This window comes from Arachis duranensis, chromosome 2 (genome assembly GCF_000817695.3).
Source record: "Arachis duranensis cultivar V14167 chromosome 2, aradu.V14167.gnm2.J7QH, whole genome shotgun sequence".
In the NCBI taxonomy this organism is placed as follows: Eukaryota; Viridiplantae; Streptophyta; class Magnoliopsida; order Fabales; family Fabaceae; genus Arachis; species Arachis duranensis.
In genome coordinates, this window is record NC_029773.3 from 8,437,978 (window position 1) to 8,454,212 (window position 16,235).

Consider the following 16,235-nt stretch of genomic DNA (forward strand, 5'->3'; position numbering starts at 1 on the left):
ATATAAAAATCACTAAACATAAATAATATTAATACAAACATAATTTTTATCAAATTTTAAATTTGTAAAATTAATTTTATGCAAATTCGTAAATGGAAGAAAAACCCACCATAAATACAAAGGCGGTGCTAGAATCTTGATCGGAGCTTCAACGAGGGAGGAAAACTAGAGATTGTGGGACGAGGTGAGAGAATGAGAGGGTAAGAGAGAGAATGGATTTTCATAAATGGAGAAGGGAGAGAGACTACACCCCTTAAACACTATCCCAAGAGATACTGTTAGCATAACCACCTTTCAAACACCAAACTCCTTTTAAGCTTATGAACAATGGGTGTGTGGCTTACATGTTTTCCCAAAACCTTTATCACAATTGGGTTTCTATGTGGTTATATCACCTTAACTCCCTTAAACCATAGCCGTTTCACCATCAAGAGCATTCTCCATCACCAAAGGCCTTGACGAATACACTTCTACCACTTTTTCCGAGAAAACAGTTGCCCTATTTTCTCTTTAATCAAGTCCTACCTGGCACCAGGTTCAACCATCTGAACACTTTTCCGCCTCTGCTCCGATCCTCAGCATTCCCAGAAACCACATTATGCTTCTCCCTCATATTCTCATTCCCGTTCACTCCACTCTCTCCTATCCACTCTTCATCCTCTCAGTAGATGAAAATAACGGGATTCCATTAGCAGCTCAGTGTTGATGATGGAGGAAGTAGGCAATAGTGCAATACAAGGTCAAAAGCAGCATAGAAGCAAACAACTTTGTGAGTTGAAGCACAAACCTCCAAATAGAACTGATCCTCCATGTTCGCTTCGATCCAAGGGATGCAAGGTACATTTGATTCAGCTACATATGAAGTAGATCGTCAAGGAGAAGAGGAAGCTAAGGTGCGAGTTTGGAAGTGGTGCGAAGACCACCACCACCGAATCACAAAACCGTGGGATAGGAAGCCTTTGGTGGTGATATGATTTAGATCCGGTGTGAAGCCACTCCGACTAAGCAGTCTAACAAGGAGTAGCAACAGTGACACCTCAAATAGGGAGCAGCAGCGAGAAGCAGAAACCTCTAAGAGAGAGCAGAGACGCTAAATATTTTATTTCATTTCAATTTTATATATTCCAAGCATTTCAATTTTTCCCTTTTGAAAAACAACTTCTGCTAATCAAATATTAGAATACCCTATATAATATAATTAATTTATCTATCCGGTATCGCGCCCATCTGACTCTAGTTGCAATTTATTTCATTTATGTTCTCTTTTACTAACTACTAGTTATTGCAGAGAGAAAATGTAGAGCAACAAGATCGTGAAGGATGAATGAAGTATGGCTGCTTTTATACCGATACCTGATTTTTTGCAACAACGTTTGATCGACGCAGCAATTGACTTTGTAAAGAATCAATGTGATTACGTGTGGGATTATGAGACAAGATTCGTGGAGCTAAGGAATGCTGCAGAGACTCTCAAGAAAGATAAAACATGGGTGCAGGATAAAGCCAAGGAAGAAGAAGGCCGATATGGAAGAGCAATATATGATTATGTTCATAAGTGGTTCGCCCAGGTGGATGACGTTGTTGCTGAATATGACAAGTTCAAACGAGAACACGATAGCAATGATGGGTATCCCCTTGCTATTCCTAACGTGCAGAAAAGGCATCATCGCAGCAAAATAGCAGAGGAAATGAAAGTGAAGGTTGAAGAAGTGCAAAAGGACAAGCCTGATGGTATATCTCACTGGCAGGGCCCACTTTCCATGGGGTTTGCGCTTCCTACTGTTGACTATGAAGAGCTCCAATCGAGAGTAGAAACTATGAATGAAATCACTAAAGCACTGGAAGACTCGAGTGCTACAATGATCGGTATTCACGGGCTAGCTGGTATGGGGAAGACCACTTTGGTCATAGAAGCCGCTAACAGAGTTCAAAATCGAGAATCTAAAGTATTCGATGTGGTGATTATGGCAAACGTGGGCAAAATTCTAGACATCAGAAAGACCCAAGGGCAGATAGCTGACATGTTGGGGATTATATTACAGGAGGAGAGTGAGTATCGTTAATGCTTAAGTACTTCTTTCTTGAGTGAATGTCCGTTTATTTGTTCCAAGGACAAAGTGCTCCTCTATAATTCGAAAATTCCTAATCAGTCCCAACAATCCAAGTAATTAGTCTAAGCAGCTTTGTAAACAGTGACCTGCCCATGTGTTAAGGTTGCTTAGTCCAGTAACAGGGCCACTTAGACCAATTAATTGGATGGTTAAGGACCCGTTAAAAAATTTCGAATTGTAGAAAAATAGTTTATTTTTTTATGTAAATAATCAGGTATCGGAAAGGACATTTACTTTTTTTTTTTAATTATATTTATATTATGTGTATCTGCATCAAGTATTGTTATACCTTAAGCTTCTTTAATCTGTGACGTAATCTATTTGTGCAACATAGGTGAATATGCAAGAGCGATCCGCATCAAAGAGAAATTGAAGAAAGAGAAGAATGCTCTTATAATCCTTGATGACGTGTATGCAAAAATTGACTTGGATATGTTGGGGATTCCATCACAGAGTGCTGATGACAAGCAAAAGAATCTCCTTCTCAAAGAAGGAAAATCTTTTGGCAATGTGGATCAAACTAAGGCGGAGACAAACCAAACCGATGGACCCTCTTTTATGAAACAGAATACATTATCAGAGGATGCCAAAACAGAAGACACCTCCATTGGTTCTAGTAAATTGAAAGCAGAAGAAAATTACAAAGGGTGTAAGGTTTTGCTGATTTCTGAGGTGAAACAAGTCTTGAGCCAAATGGATGTGAAACCAAATTACATGTTCCTCGTGAACACCATAAATGTTGATGATGCAAAGAAATTGTTCATGACAAAAGTTAGAATAGACTACAAAAACTCTGAGCTCGAATATCTAGCAGCTGAAATCGCCAAGAAGTGTTACGGCTTGCCCATGTCAATAGTCACAACTGCAAAGGCATTGAAAAACCAAAACCACTTAAAACGCTTGAAAGGCAGAAGCTGACCGGAACACCCGAGTATTCTACAAAGTTGAGTTACCAACTTCTAGAAAATGAGGAGCTCAAGTTTACCTTCTTGCTTTGCGCTTGTATGGGCCAAGATGCTTTAGTTTCAGACTTGGTGAGACTATGCATTGGTCTTGGTTTTCTTGAAGGCATCTACACAGTAAGGGAAGCAAGAGATAAAGTGCAAATATTGCTTATGAAGCTAAAAGAGTCAGGTTTGTTGTCTAACAGTTATTCAATTAGTCGTTTCGCAATGCAAAATCTTGTTCGCGATGCAGCTTTGTTGACAGCATCAGAGGAGAAACAAATTTTCATGTTGACTAAATGTAAACTGGATGAATGGCCTGATGAGGATAAACTTGAAAAGTACACTGCTATTTTCTTGCGTCAGTGTGATGTCAATACTGCTGAGTTTCCTGGAAACATAAGATGTCCTAAACTAAAAGTCTTTCATTTTGATAATAATCACCATCATTTTAAAATACCAGGAAACTTTTTTCAAGAAATGAAAGAACTTAGAGTGTTAATTTTGATTGGCGTTGATATATCAGAATTGTCTTCATCAATAAAATGCCTTAGAAAACTCAGAAAGCTTTGTTTGGAGCAATGCATTAATTTAGATGATCAGTTGTGCATCAATATTGGGGAGCTAAAGAATTTGAGAATTCTTAGCTTTTCAGGATCTGATATTAAAAGCTTGCCGGTTGCATTAATGCAATTATCTAAGCTACAAATTCTTGACATAAGTAATTGCTCCAAACTAGAAGCCATTCCACCTGGTTTAATCTCAAACCTGACTAGTTTGGAGGAATTGTACATGAGCAACATCTCCACTGAATGGGAGAGTCATGACAATGCTAGTCTTTCAGAGTTAGGGAATCTGAATCTATCAAATATTGACTTACAAATCCCAAGCGTTGACCGTTTGCCAAAGGATTTGTTTTTCAATAATTTGCATAGTTATAAGATTGTCATTGGCTCTTCAAACAGACATTTAGAGCCAGAATTGAACGTGCCAGAGAAGTATGAATTGTTGAGGTATTTGGCGATACGGGAAAAAGATGGTGCCTTTGACATTCATTCTCAAAAGGGGATCAAAATGTTGTTTGAAAGAGTTGAAAACTTGTTGCTGGAAGAACTCAATGGTGTCCAAGATATTTTCTTTGAGCTGAATTTGAATGGATTTCCATTTCTTAAACAACTATCTATTGTGAGTAATTCTAGCATTTTATCTCTGATCAACCCCAAGGAGAGGAAGCATCCTGAGAAGGCTTTTCCCAAATTAGAGTCTTTGTACCTCTACAAGCTCAAGAACATGGTGCAAATATGCTCTTGTAAATCACTTTCAGAATCCTCCTTTTGCAAACTAAAAGCCGTCAAGGTTAAGCTCTGTGATGGATTGAAGAATGTCTTCTTTGCTTCTATGGCCAAGCTTCTGGTTGCTCTTGAGACAATTGAAGTTTCAGAATGTAACTCTCTAGAAGGGGTTTTCTTTGCGGAAGCAGAAGATGCTGACACATCTAAGCCACTTGAGTTCCAAATGTTACGCTCTTTAACGTTACAATCCTTGCCAAAGTTTCTTGGATTCTATCTCACTTCATCATCTGCAGTGGAGGAAAAAGTATTATTCAATGAAAAGGTGAGTTAGAAACTACTTTCTACTGTATAAACTATAAATTAATCTTTTCTTTTGCATTTTAAAAGATTAGTTTTCGTTCATATATAATTTTAGAATCATTATTAGATATATACTAAAATTAATTACCAAAATTAGTCACTAATATAATATATATTGAAATACAAAATATACATAAAAAATGAGTTAAATCATATATGTATTTATAAGAGAAAAACTCATTTAATTATTGCTAACTAAAAATAATAAATTCTGCTAGTTTTTAAACATTTTTTATGAATAAATGCATGATGATTGATTTTAGTGTACACGTTTATTTCAAAATATCTCTTTGATTTTTGGATCGAAATAAGTATTTTGTGTGTGTTGCTTCATAGGTTAAATTTTCCAAATTGGAGAAAATCGAGTTGTTGTCGATCCAAATCCACCAAATATGGATCGGCCAAAAGCCACCTTTTGCAGAATTGGTACACTTGGAAGTGAAGGGTTGTGGGAATTTGGAATTTTTATTATCATTATCTATGGCTAGAAATATGGTGAAACTACAAAGCCTTTCTATCACGGAATGTGACAAGATGAAACTCATTTTTTCAAAAGAGCAAGGTAGTACTGATGTTAAAAAGAAGGTACGTATAAGTTGATTGATGGTATAACACTATTACCTTAAATAATAACCTAATAAAGTTTAATAATACGCTAATTAACATTTACCTGTTTTCTCATATTTTTCTTCCTCTCACTAGTTGCCGTTTTCCTCCCACCTGCACCCAGTTACTGTAAAACAATGCCATATTTGCATTATTGCCCCCAATTTTCATCGATTGTTCAGTTTTTGGGTTACATAAATTATTTATTTTATCCACTGAACACACATATGCACAAGAATGGCTTTTCCTTTCTTTAACACATACTAATTTTATTTAATTTTTATATAACTATACTAGGTTTATACCAAAATCAGCCACCAATATAAAATACACATAAAGTACAAAATACATATTAAAAATAACTTAACCTATACATATATTTATATATAAATATACCGACAAATGATTTTGGTATGCACTTAACATTTTTAATTTTGATATGCAATATTATTTTAGAGTAGAAAAATTGAATTCCATAAAATATTAAAATAAATTTTATTTGAATGATAAAAAATGACAAAATATATGATTTAACAGATTATTTTATTTTAAAATTGTCAAATTAAAATAAGTATAACAGTAGACAAATTAAAATGCTAGCAATTTACGGGCATAAATTAGTTAAAAACCAATTTTATATGAATATCTTTATTGGAAAATGCATACATTTGTATCATCTGTTTTTCTATGTAATTTGCTAAAGGAAAAGTATGTAACTTGATGTAGGGTCCAACAATTTACTACAAGAAAAGTATGTAATTGGCTTGGCTTATATGGCCATTGGTTTAATTGTTGTTCCTTCTTGTTGTGAACTAAAACAGGAAAGAATCTTTCCGAATTTGAAGAATATCAAAGTGAGTAACATGAAGAGTTTGAGTGAGATATGTGACTTTGAATTCCCCGTAAATTCCTTTGTCAAGTTGGAGACTGCAGTTATTGATAAGTGTGATAAATTGAATCATGTTTTTACTCATGACATGGTGGGAATATTTGAACATCTATGCAGCTTAAGAGTTACTAATTGCAAGTCAATAAAAGCTATATTTAACCTGGATGGGAGAAGTAAGCTTTCTGGTACTAGTAGTAGGTATGCAATAATCAAATTGCAAGATGTTCATTTACAAGCACTTCCAAAATTGGAGCATTTGTTTAACCGGAAGAAAGATCATCCAGAAGGGAACTTTGGCTTGAAAAATCTACAAAAGATATGGGTTCAAGAATGTGGCAAGTTGGAAAACATATTTTCTGTTCCTATAGCCAAGACTTCTGAAAATCTTGAATATCTTGTGGTCTCAGATTGTTCTCAATTGAGGGAAATTGTAGCTGACGAAGAAGTTGCCAATAACCCAAGTGATCTTCTCATTAAGTTCACCAAATTGGCAACAATCAAATTTTTGAGACTACCAGAATTGAAGAGGTTCTGCCGAAGAGATTATGACTTAGAGTTGCCAGCATTGAATGACTTGTCTATTGAACTTTGTGACAAGTTGGAACCACATTTCAAACGAGACACCACAGATGCACAAAGAAAGCCTATCTATTTTTTTGAAGAGGTAAGATAATGCCTTTAAGCACTTGACTATTATTTCTACTACGACTAAATTCCTAAAGTGACATCTAAAATTCATGCCATGCACCACTGGTTTTGTCTATGAGGTTTCAATTATACTATTGTCATTCTTGAAATTGATCTTCGGACATCAAAGTGGTTCTTCGACTCATTTCTAACGGTGACTTAGTAAACAAAATGATGAGTTGACACTCTTACCACGCTAGACAATGATAAAATGAAGTTGTTTGCTTTTGGCGGCTAATTAAAATAGAAACATCGTTTTGATAGTTGTGAATATATAAAACGGTTTGCACATACACTTTGATTGGACCTAAAAAACAAACGATGTCATTTCACTATTTTCCATGTAACAAGAGTGTTAGCTCATCACTTCGTTTGCTGAGTTACTGCTAGAAAAAAGTCGAAGAACCATTATGATACCTGAAGCTCAATCTTAAGAACAACAATAGTATAATTAAAATTTTAGAGACCAAATTGATGCACGTCAAGAATTTCAAGAACCACTACAGAAATTTAGTCTTTCTACTACATAGAAAACTATAGCAAATACGATTTATACAGAAGAAAAATGAATAGGTAGTGATAAATATAACTTGTACTTTACTCTACCTTAAGGTAGTGTTTGTTTATGGCAGATTTTAAAAAGTATAATAATAATAAAAAATTTATACTTTTGATATATTCAATATATTGAAAAGTTAAAAAATTAAATTTTGTAATAATTTTTATAAAATATTTTTTTTTATGATATGCCCTTTTGGTTATAAGTTAGCAAAACCCAAACTTTAATAATATTTAAAAAAATATATTTTATTTAACTTTTTAAATTCTAAATCTATCCCTCAATCTTTATATTTAGAGAAAAGGACAAATAGGTTCTTGGTCTTTTGTCCTGCGGACATTTTCGTCCCTGACTATTGAAAAATACCTTTAAGTCCTTGACCTTCACAAAATTTGGACTGATCAGTCCCTCCGTCCAAATGTCTCCGTCAGGGACTGATCCGTCCAAATGCCTCCGTCAGAGACTGATCCGTCCAAGTTTTGTGAAGGTCAGGGACTTAAAAGTATTTTTTAATGGTCAGTGACGAAAATGTCTGCGGGGCAAAAGGTCAGGGACCTATTTGTCCTTTTCTCTTATATTTATCTTAAACCAAATATAATACTTAGAATATAGGAAAAGTATAGGGTACCAACAAATTATCTGCCAACTTCTGCCAACTCTTATTTATATTTGTGTTTCATAGAAGTGTGTTCGTAGATGTGTCTAATAATTAATATATTTTAAATACATATATAAAGAGACACATCCATAAAATATATCTATAAAGACACTTCTATTAAACACAGTTATAAAAAAGACATTTTTATTAGACACATCCACAAATACACTCCCATAAAACACAATTATAAATAAGAGTTGGCAGAAGTTGGCAGTTGGTAACGTAGCGGAACCGTAGAATATATTTTATACCAAACACAATACTGTCTCTCAATCTCAATCTCCCTGACCAACGCAGCCTTATTTCTTTTGTTATTTATCTGTATAGGCGCTCAATGAATTGAAGTCCTTGCAAATTGGCTCATGGCATGCAAAGTTGTTAAGCAACTATGATTCCCGAATGGACAAATTAGAAGAGCTTCATTTATCTGGATTGAAGAATACTAATATTCTATATGTTTTCCTTCATAACAATCCTAATCTGATCAGCCTTTGGTTGAGTGATTGTTCTTTTCAACAATTGGTGCCTCTCGAAAGGCTTCCCAATATTGAAAGACTAGGGGTTGTTCCAAAGCTGAAAAGCTTGAATTTAATTGGTTTACCAAATCTTAAGGAGATCGGCTTTGAACGAGATGCAATTCTTCAAATGATTGAGTCGTTGACTTTAAATGATTGTCCACTTTTGGAGACTCTAGCACCTTCCTCTGTATTTCTCGCTCACTTGACAAAGCTGGAAGTAGTTGGCTGTAAAGGACTAAAACATTTAATGTCACCATCTATGGCAAGAGCATTGAGTCAACTCAACACCATGAAGGTAATCAACTGCGAATCTTTAATGGAAATTGTATCAGATGAAGGACAACAACAGAAAGAAGACGGGGTTATCGTTGCTTTTAAACAATTGACAACCCTTGAGCTTGTGGCATTGAAGAACCTACAAAGTTTTTGTAGTTTCAACAAGTGTTCCTTTCAGTTCCCATCATTAGAGAAATTCGTGGTGAATGTGTGTCCCAAATTGGAAAATTTCTCTCAAGGAGTCAGTAACATGCCAATGCTGCAAAAGGTGTATGTTGCACATGAAAAAGAGCAGATGAGATGGCATTGGAAGGGGAATTTACAAGATACGATGCAGTATATATTCAAACACAAGGTACATGCATAATCTTTCCTTTGATGGTTTTCTCTTCTTTCTCTTTTTTAATTTAAAGGTTAAAAATGAATAAATCAAATTATATTTTACTTAATAAGATTTTGTTTAAAATAAGGTAAAAATTTACATGCAAGTGTCTTAATGTAAAATTTATAACTGAAAAATGAGAATTGTTAGATTATTTGACATTGCCTTATGGTACACAAAGTAGGAAAAGAATAATTAGAACGGGAAACATTATTGTGAACTTGATGCCGTCTATGAAATTATATATATGTCATCCATCTTCAGCTTCAGCGAGTGGATTATTGGAAGAATATATCATATTATTAATAACAAATATGGCCTCCTAGACTTTTCCTTTTTAAAATATTATATACACACTAAAAATAATTAGTTATTAAATCAGTTACTATAATTTTGTAGATAAATATATATTATTTAAATTATTTTTAGTATATATTTTATATAAATGACTAATTTAATAATTGGCTTTTTATGTAAATCTAAAATGGTTGAATTTATTTAGCGTGATTATTGAGTTCATAACAGGAGTTGGTTTTCTGTATGTCTTTAAAGTCTCTCACTCTCTTATATAGAAAGATATCTGGAACCTTCTCTTAGATATCCTCAAAGAATAATTTCTAATTTTATTACTTTTGGTTCAAAAAAGAGCATTGGGCTATAAATAAACATATTACTAAGCTGATCATAACTTATATGTTCACAGAAGTTTTACGAGTGCATGGACGAATTAAGAGTGACTGATAAACATGATTATCGAACAATCTTGAAAATCAGCGAAGGTCTACAAGAAGATTGGTTTAACAATTTGAAAACCTTGAAGCTGCTGCAGTGTTGTGGCTCCAAGCCATATGCAATTCCATCCAATGTTCTTCTTTCTTTGAAGATCTTAGAAGAATTGGAAGTAGAAAAGTGTTCCAAGATAATAAGCATTTTTGAAGTGGATAACTCTAAGATCAAGGAAACATCATTCCAGCTGAAGAAACTAACTTTAAAATCGCTACCAAAAGTGACGCATGTGTGGCAACATAACAAACAGGGAATCCTTGGCTTTCAAAATCTGCAACAAGTGAGAATCTTTATGTGTAACAAATTGAAAACCGTGTTTCCAGTAGCATTGGCCAGAAATCTTAAAAAGCTAGAGAAACTCAATGTACTAGCATGCACAAATTTGCTGGAAATCGTTCGAAAGGAAGAGGAAGCAATTGAAATAACAGAAAATTTTTTGTTCCCCTGTTTAACCCAACTGTTACTGGCCATGTTGTCACGACTTACTCACTTTTGCTCTGGAAAATTCACTGTGGTGTGCCCCGAGTTAAATGAGTTAAGAGTGCTTGGCTGTAGCGATGAGTTGGAGCTATTTCAGAGTCATCAACAACGTCTCGAGGATCAAAGCAGTACCTCAATTATTAGCAGGCAACCCGTTTTCACCAATAAAGAGGTAACAAATACTCTTTTTCATTTTCAATTTTTCCATGAAGAAAAAGTTTAAGGGACCAATTACAGTATAAGCTAACTAAACCAACTCTATTTATTTCTGATTTTGAAGTTAAAAATTTTAGGATAGTGGAAATTTTTTTTGTTGTTTCTGTAATGAATTTATTTTTTAACTAATTGATTACAGTTGGCTTTATCCCTAGTTGATTTTCTGTGGAACCGAGCATGAGAATTGCATAATAATTTAGATTTTGTTAGGACATTAATTTGTTAAGATACTAAAGAATACAAAAAAGTTGATAACTTTAGAAAGTATGAACTTACGAGTCTTGATAGGGAGACAATGAGATATCTATACAATATATACAATGAGCTGTTTATTTGGTCCATACTTTTCCTGAACTTATTATTTATATTTAACGTTGGAGTTTTTGCAAGTTAAAACTACAGTGATTCCTGATATTCATTTTTTGCACCAAAAAGATTTTCGAGAAATTAATTACACTATAAATATTTTTGAAATTAAAAAAATTACATCATATTAATCTTCCATCTCTTTTTCGTCAATTTCCTCTTGACTTCGTAAGTGACCTGAGACATAACTGATTAACGGTCATTTTGGACTAGACAAAATAACTACGCGTTAATTTTAGCACTAAATACTTGATGAAATGATGTCATTTAACCTTAATAAAACATAAGGCGTTGCCACCTCCAATGTTTTGATCACTTCTTTGTCTTCTTCGCTCAAACTCTTCGCATTTAAAATTTCTTCCTCTATGACTAGAAGATAAGATTTGTTTGCTGAAGCAGTTAGAACTTTTGAAAATTTTGATACCATAGAATGTATTGTAGTTCATAAATTTTGGAGGAAGGAGAAAGGTTGTTTCACCAAAACCGAGGCACTGAGAGATAAGTGTGGAAGAGCAAATGTATCGGATTTAGATCTTCTAAAGTTTGAATTTCACTTTAGAGAGTAAAGTGTGATCTCTCACCATTTATTTTATAGGTAGGGCCAAGAGTAAATATGAGAGAGAAATCATTCAAGGGTAGAAGATCACACTTTACCCTCTAAAGTAAAAATTCAAAATTTAGAGGATCTAAATCCGTTTTTCATCCTAATACTTGGATTATAAATTTCTAGGTCGTTAATTCATCTCCAACTTTTCAATCCTCAAGAAAACAATTCACCCTCACTTGTTCATTGTTGTTTGTAGCATCTGCTCTTCCATTTATTTCTTTTTGTACATTATCAGTCTTAGACAAATAACTTACACCATTTTTTTTCACTAGTCTGCAACAAGTATAGTTACACTTTAACATTAGCAATTAATAAAATAAAAGAAATTAACAATTTTTTTTTTCAAACACCCACATTGTAATTGGAACATTCGAAGAAAGGTTAGGATGAGAAATAAAGAAAATCTTAGATACTATTTTAGAATTTAACTCTAATTTTGTTATGTTAACAAGTGTTTATAAGTATTTATTAAGGACTTAAGGTGTTTTGTTAGAGATATTATTAAGGTGTTTATTATAAAATAGTTGTATCGAAAATATAAATTCATATTTTATATAATCTTAACAGGTATTTAAATTTCCAATTATTATCAAGACCTTTAATATTATTGAAAATTTTAAAAATTACTCTTTTATAACATTCTTTTTTTAATACTCTTAACAAATGTGTTTAACAAAATCAAACTGTAATCATTTTTAAAAATTTACTATATAATAAGGTGAATAATTCCTTCATTTAATTAATTGTTAACACTGAATGTTCACTTAAATTAAGAATATGATTAAATTACATCGGAATTATAAATTTTGAAAATTAATTCATAAAACTGTTCTTAATACCAATAAAAAATTCTATATATTCATATATTATGTCAGTGTCATAAATTTTTTTTCTTCGTTATATCTGTGTATTTTTTACAGTAATGCTACTCAACCATCAAAGTATCATCTAAATAGTCTATAAATCTAATAATTTAACTAAATTTAAAAGAAGAAGTATAAGGAGACAATGAGTTTAGTGAACAATGCACTTATGCATACAGTAACCTCTTTTCTCCACTTGTGATTTCCGTAATTTTTGTAGAGGTGTAGTGTGTTTTTATTTTATTGGACGAATTTTAAAGTCCATTGTTTACATTATTTACGAAAGTCATTGTCTATCTAATAAAATCGAATTTAAAATTGTTTCCTTTAACAGGCTATTTCCAACGTGAAAACGTTGTACCTCAACCAAAATCAGATTTTGGCATTAAGCTCATGGTTGGCACAGTCTGTGAATCAAGGCCTTCAGTATTTAATTGAACTTGGAGTTGTTAACTTTGCTGAAGTGAAGAACAATGACGATGGAGAGAACTCTGCTTTACTATTAGAGATACTTGACAAGACACCAAATTTAGAGAGATTTGAAATACGTAACCATCATTTTAAATCCATCAATATTCCAGAAGAAGCGGGTAAGAGGATGCTTGGCTTGAAAGAATTGAGCTTGCTCTCACTTTCTGAGCTGAACACCATTAGTGGGGTAGAGTACTTGTTAAATCTGCAGCTGTTAAAAGTTTCTGGATGTCCAAAATTGACAACATTAGGACAAACTTGCTCCAATCTGAAAGAATTGGATATATCGATTTGTCATAGATTGGAGTGTTTATTCACATCCTTAGCTGCAAAACTGCTAATACACCTTGAGGAGTTGAAAGTTTCGAGATGCGACTTATTGAAAGAAATAGTGGGAAAAGAACAGCAGAGTGATGAAACAGCTACAGCTTCCACGGCGACGAAAGACATTGAACTTAAGCGCCTTGAGAGGATAAAACTTCACTCTTTGAAAAATCTAGAATGCTTTTATTCTGGGAGTGCCATTTTGAAGTTACCCTCTTTAATTTGGGTGAATATAGAAGACTGTCCTGCGATGAAAAGTTTCTCTCAACAAGGAGCGGTACATGTGGAAGAACGTTCTAGACCAATTCAAATTTCTTACCACTCATCAAATAATGATGATTTCTTCTTCCACGATGATCTAAATGTCGCTGTTGCGATGAAGTTTCTACAACAGGTAAACAATTTTGAATTTATCTCGATTAAAGTTTTATTCTGACTTCACTTTTTATGCTCCCTCCAAAATTATCTAGCCAATGACCATGACTTACATCATCTTCTGTTATAACTTATAACCTATGAAGTACGGACACTTTGCTGAGTCGTGTCAGACACATTTCGGACACGACACTCGTTCTGACACGCGTGTCTGCAGTGTCCAACTGTGTCTTAGTAAAAAAGAAAAAATTCTTCTCCGAACACGTTTAGACACACCTAAATACTATCACGTGTCAACGTGTCCAGTCTTATTCTTAACATATATTCTTAAAATAAATTCAGACATAGTATATATTATTATTATTAAAATAAAAAATCTTTTAAATACTTGATATAATTAAAAATTTAAAATAAGACATTAAAAATAATTAAAAAATTTAATTTATATTTTAATATCAATAAAATATCAAAATATCATTACGATTTATCTAAGAAATACTTAATATATTTTATAAGTATGTGTGTCCCCGTATCATGTAAGATTTTAAAATTTGCGTGTCAGCGTGTCCTGTGTCGTATCGTATCCGTGTCCGTCTCAGTGTCCGTGCATCATAAGTTATAACTTGAAAGATACTTCCATTTTTTTTTTCAATTTTTTGAATTAGTACACATTAATTAAAGCAGATGTTAAGAATAATTCTTTTTGAATAAATTATTATTTTTATTCATAAATATTCAGAATATGAAAAACAATTTCAAAAAAAATAAAAAACTAGAATTATACTATAGAAGATATTCTAGTTGACAAAATTATCAAACTCCAAAAAATACAAAAAAAAATTCTTAAATTATTTTCTAATATAATTTAATTCCAAACTCTAATACTACCTAATTCTCAATCCTCAACCATTTCTCACCTAAACAGCATAAGAAAAAACCTACTAACTAACCTACAGCCATCTCTATTGCTAAGTCACTCCAAGTCTCCAACCTCCAACCCTTCACTAATCACTATCATCCCACCAACATTTCTCCATCACTAAGCAGGCCCTTCGACTTCTGGTCTCCAATGTCACCACACACTTAAACTAGTACTACATCGGCTCACATCTAGAGCCGTTAAAATAGGCTAAATTTATCGGACTAGTCCGTTTGTTCATTTAAACGAAAAAATTTTGTCTTTAAATTTAGGTCTGTTTAAATTTTGGATTAAATAAGCTAATCCAATGATTATTCTAAAAAAAATAGTATAAACGGGTTAGTGTCATAGGCTAAAAGACCAACTTGTTAATTTTTTTTGTATTTTTCAAAAAAAAAAAATTTAGCCAATATTTTTTTTAATCTAATTTGAATACTCAACCCATCAACTAAAAAATATTATTTATTTAAAATTTTTTACGTAAAATGACATTTTTGTCAAAATATTTTTTAAAATATAAAAAAAGAACATAAATAAACAGCTCCTTTTAACCTATTGGACTTGTCATAAATGGTCTGAAATAAAAAATTATAGTCCAAGCAAACTTATCCACAATTAGCATTACTAAAAAAAGGATGTTATAAAAGAGTAAATTAATAATACATGGATATAAACAAAAAATTAATCCTACAACTAAATTTTTTTTAGTAATATTAATTGTTTTTTAAATTATTCAATTCATATTTTTTAAAACATATAATTTACATGTATATAGATACTAGAAGCAATATTTAAAGTCAAAATAATAATACAAATATTAAAAAATATTGGAATCTCTCAAGAGAGTGATGATAAAGAGGATGAGTTATAAAATCAACATTGTAAAGCATTACATATTATAAGTTACTTAAAATAAAAAAATAATTTTTTTTATAAAATTACTAGCAAAGATATTTAAAAAATAATTCACATTTTAAAAAAAAATATTAGAAGTAGTCATCGCTAACTTAAAAAGCTAACTTTTGAACCGAATCAAGTAGATCAATTAATGTTATTATTTTATTTTAATACTTATGTTCTAATTCTTTTCAATGAAAATGCAATCTATTTGTACTTATCAAAATAGTTGATACTATAGATATATGAAGTTTCAACTTTTAAAATAGAAATTAATAAAGATACAACATGCTATGTGCATACACAAAAAATAGTTACTTGCATAAAATATGTAACGAATCATATTTTTAAAAATATAAATATAAATAAGTTATAATTTATTTTATAAATTGGAGTTCTTTATTATTAGAAATTATTTTATTATAAATAATTGAAAGTAAAAAATTTCCGTTTTTCTAATTAAAGTTTCGGTTCGTATTCGCAAAGGCTCAATATAACATTGTTGAGTCTGCAGCGGAATTTTGACTTCTAATAGCTACAAAGTAATATGAAATTGAACACTACTCATAATAATGCACTCGCTATATAATTATTAAAGAGAAAAGGAAATAAAATAAAATAATAATAATAATATGAAAAGAAGATGTGA

The 16,235-nt window shown here is 32.1% G+C and overlaps 2 protein-coding genes across 3 annotated transcripts in view; both read left to right on the plus strand.

Annotated features, from left to right (window-relative positions):
- Positions 1–156: 156 nt before the first annotated feature.
- LOC107473332 (probable disease resistance protein At4g27220) lies at positions 157–3,182 on the plus strand. Its single transcript, XM_016092877.3, has 2 exons — positions 157–2,049; positions 2,446–3,182. Exons 1-2 carry the CDS (start codon positions 1,332–1,334, stop codon positions 3,027–3,029), a joined length of 1,302 nt encoding a protein of 433 aa, XP_015948363.1. The 5' UTR covers positions 157–1,331; the 3' UTR covers positions 3,030–3,182.
- LOC107473331 (uncharacterized) overlaps positions 3,116–16,235 on the plus strand; it is a 21,253-nt gene continuing 8,133 nt past the window's right edge. For both annotated transcript variants that reach the window (XM_021134920.2, XM_052257054.1), the window contains exons 1-6: positions 3,116–4,669; positions 5,044–5,292; positions 6,135–6,866; positions 8,434–9,255; positions 9,986–10,720; positions 12,935–13,789. In XM_021134920.2, the coding sequence (XP_020990579.2) occupies positions 3,116–4,669; positions 5,044–5,292; positions 6,135–6,866; positions 8,434–9,255; positions 9,986–10,720; positions 12,935–13,789 (4,947 nt within the window). The remainder of the gene's footprint in view (positions 4,670–5,043; positions 5,293–6,134; positions 6,867–8,433; positions 9,256–9,985; positions 10,721–12,934; positions 13,790–16,235) is intronic.

What these genes read in the sequence shown, in the direction of transcription:
- LOC107473332 (XM_016092877.3), top strand. Translation starts at nt 1,332, where the DNA reads ATGGCTGCTTTTATACCGATACCTGATTTTTTGCAACAACGTTTGATC. An exon ending in GATTATATTACAGGAGGAGA is followed by an intron (nt 2,050 to 2,445) that starts GTGAGTATCGTT and finishes TGTGCAACATAG; the next exon opens with GTGAATATGCAAGAGCGATC.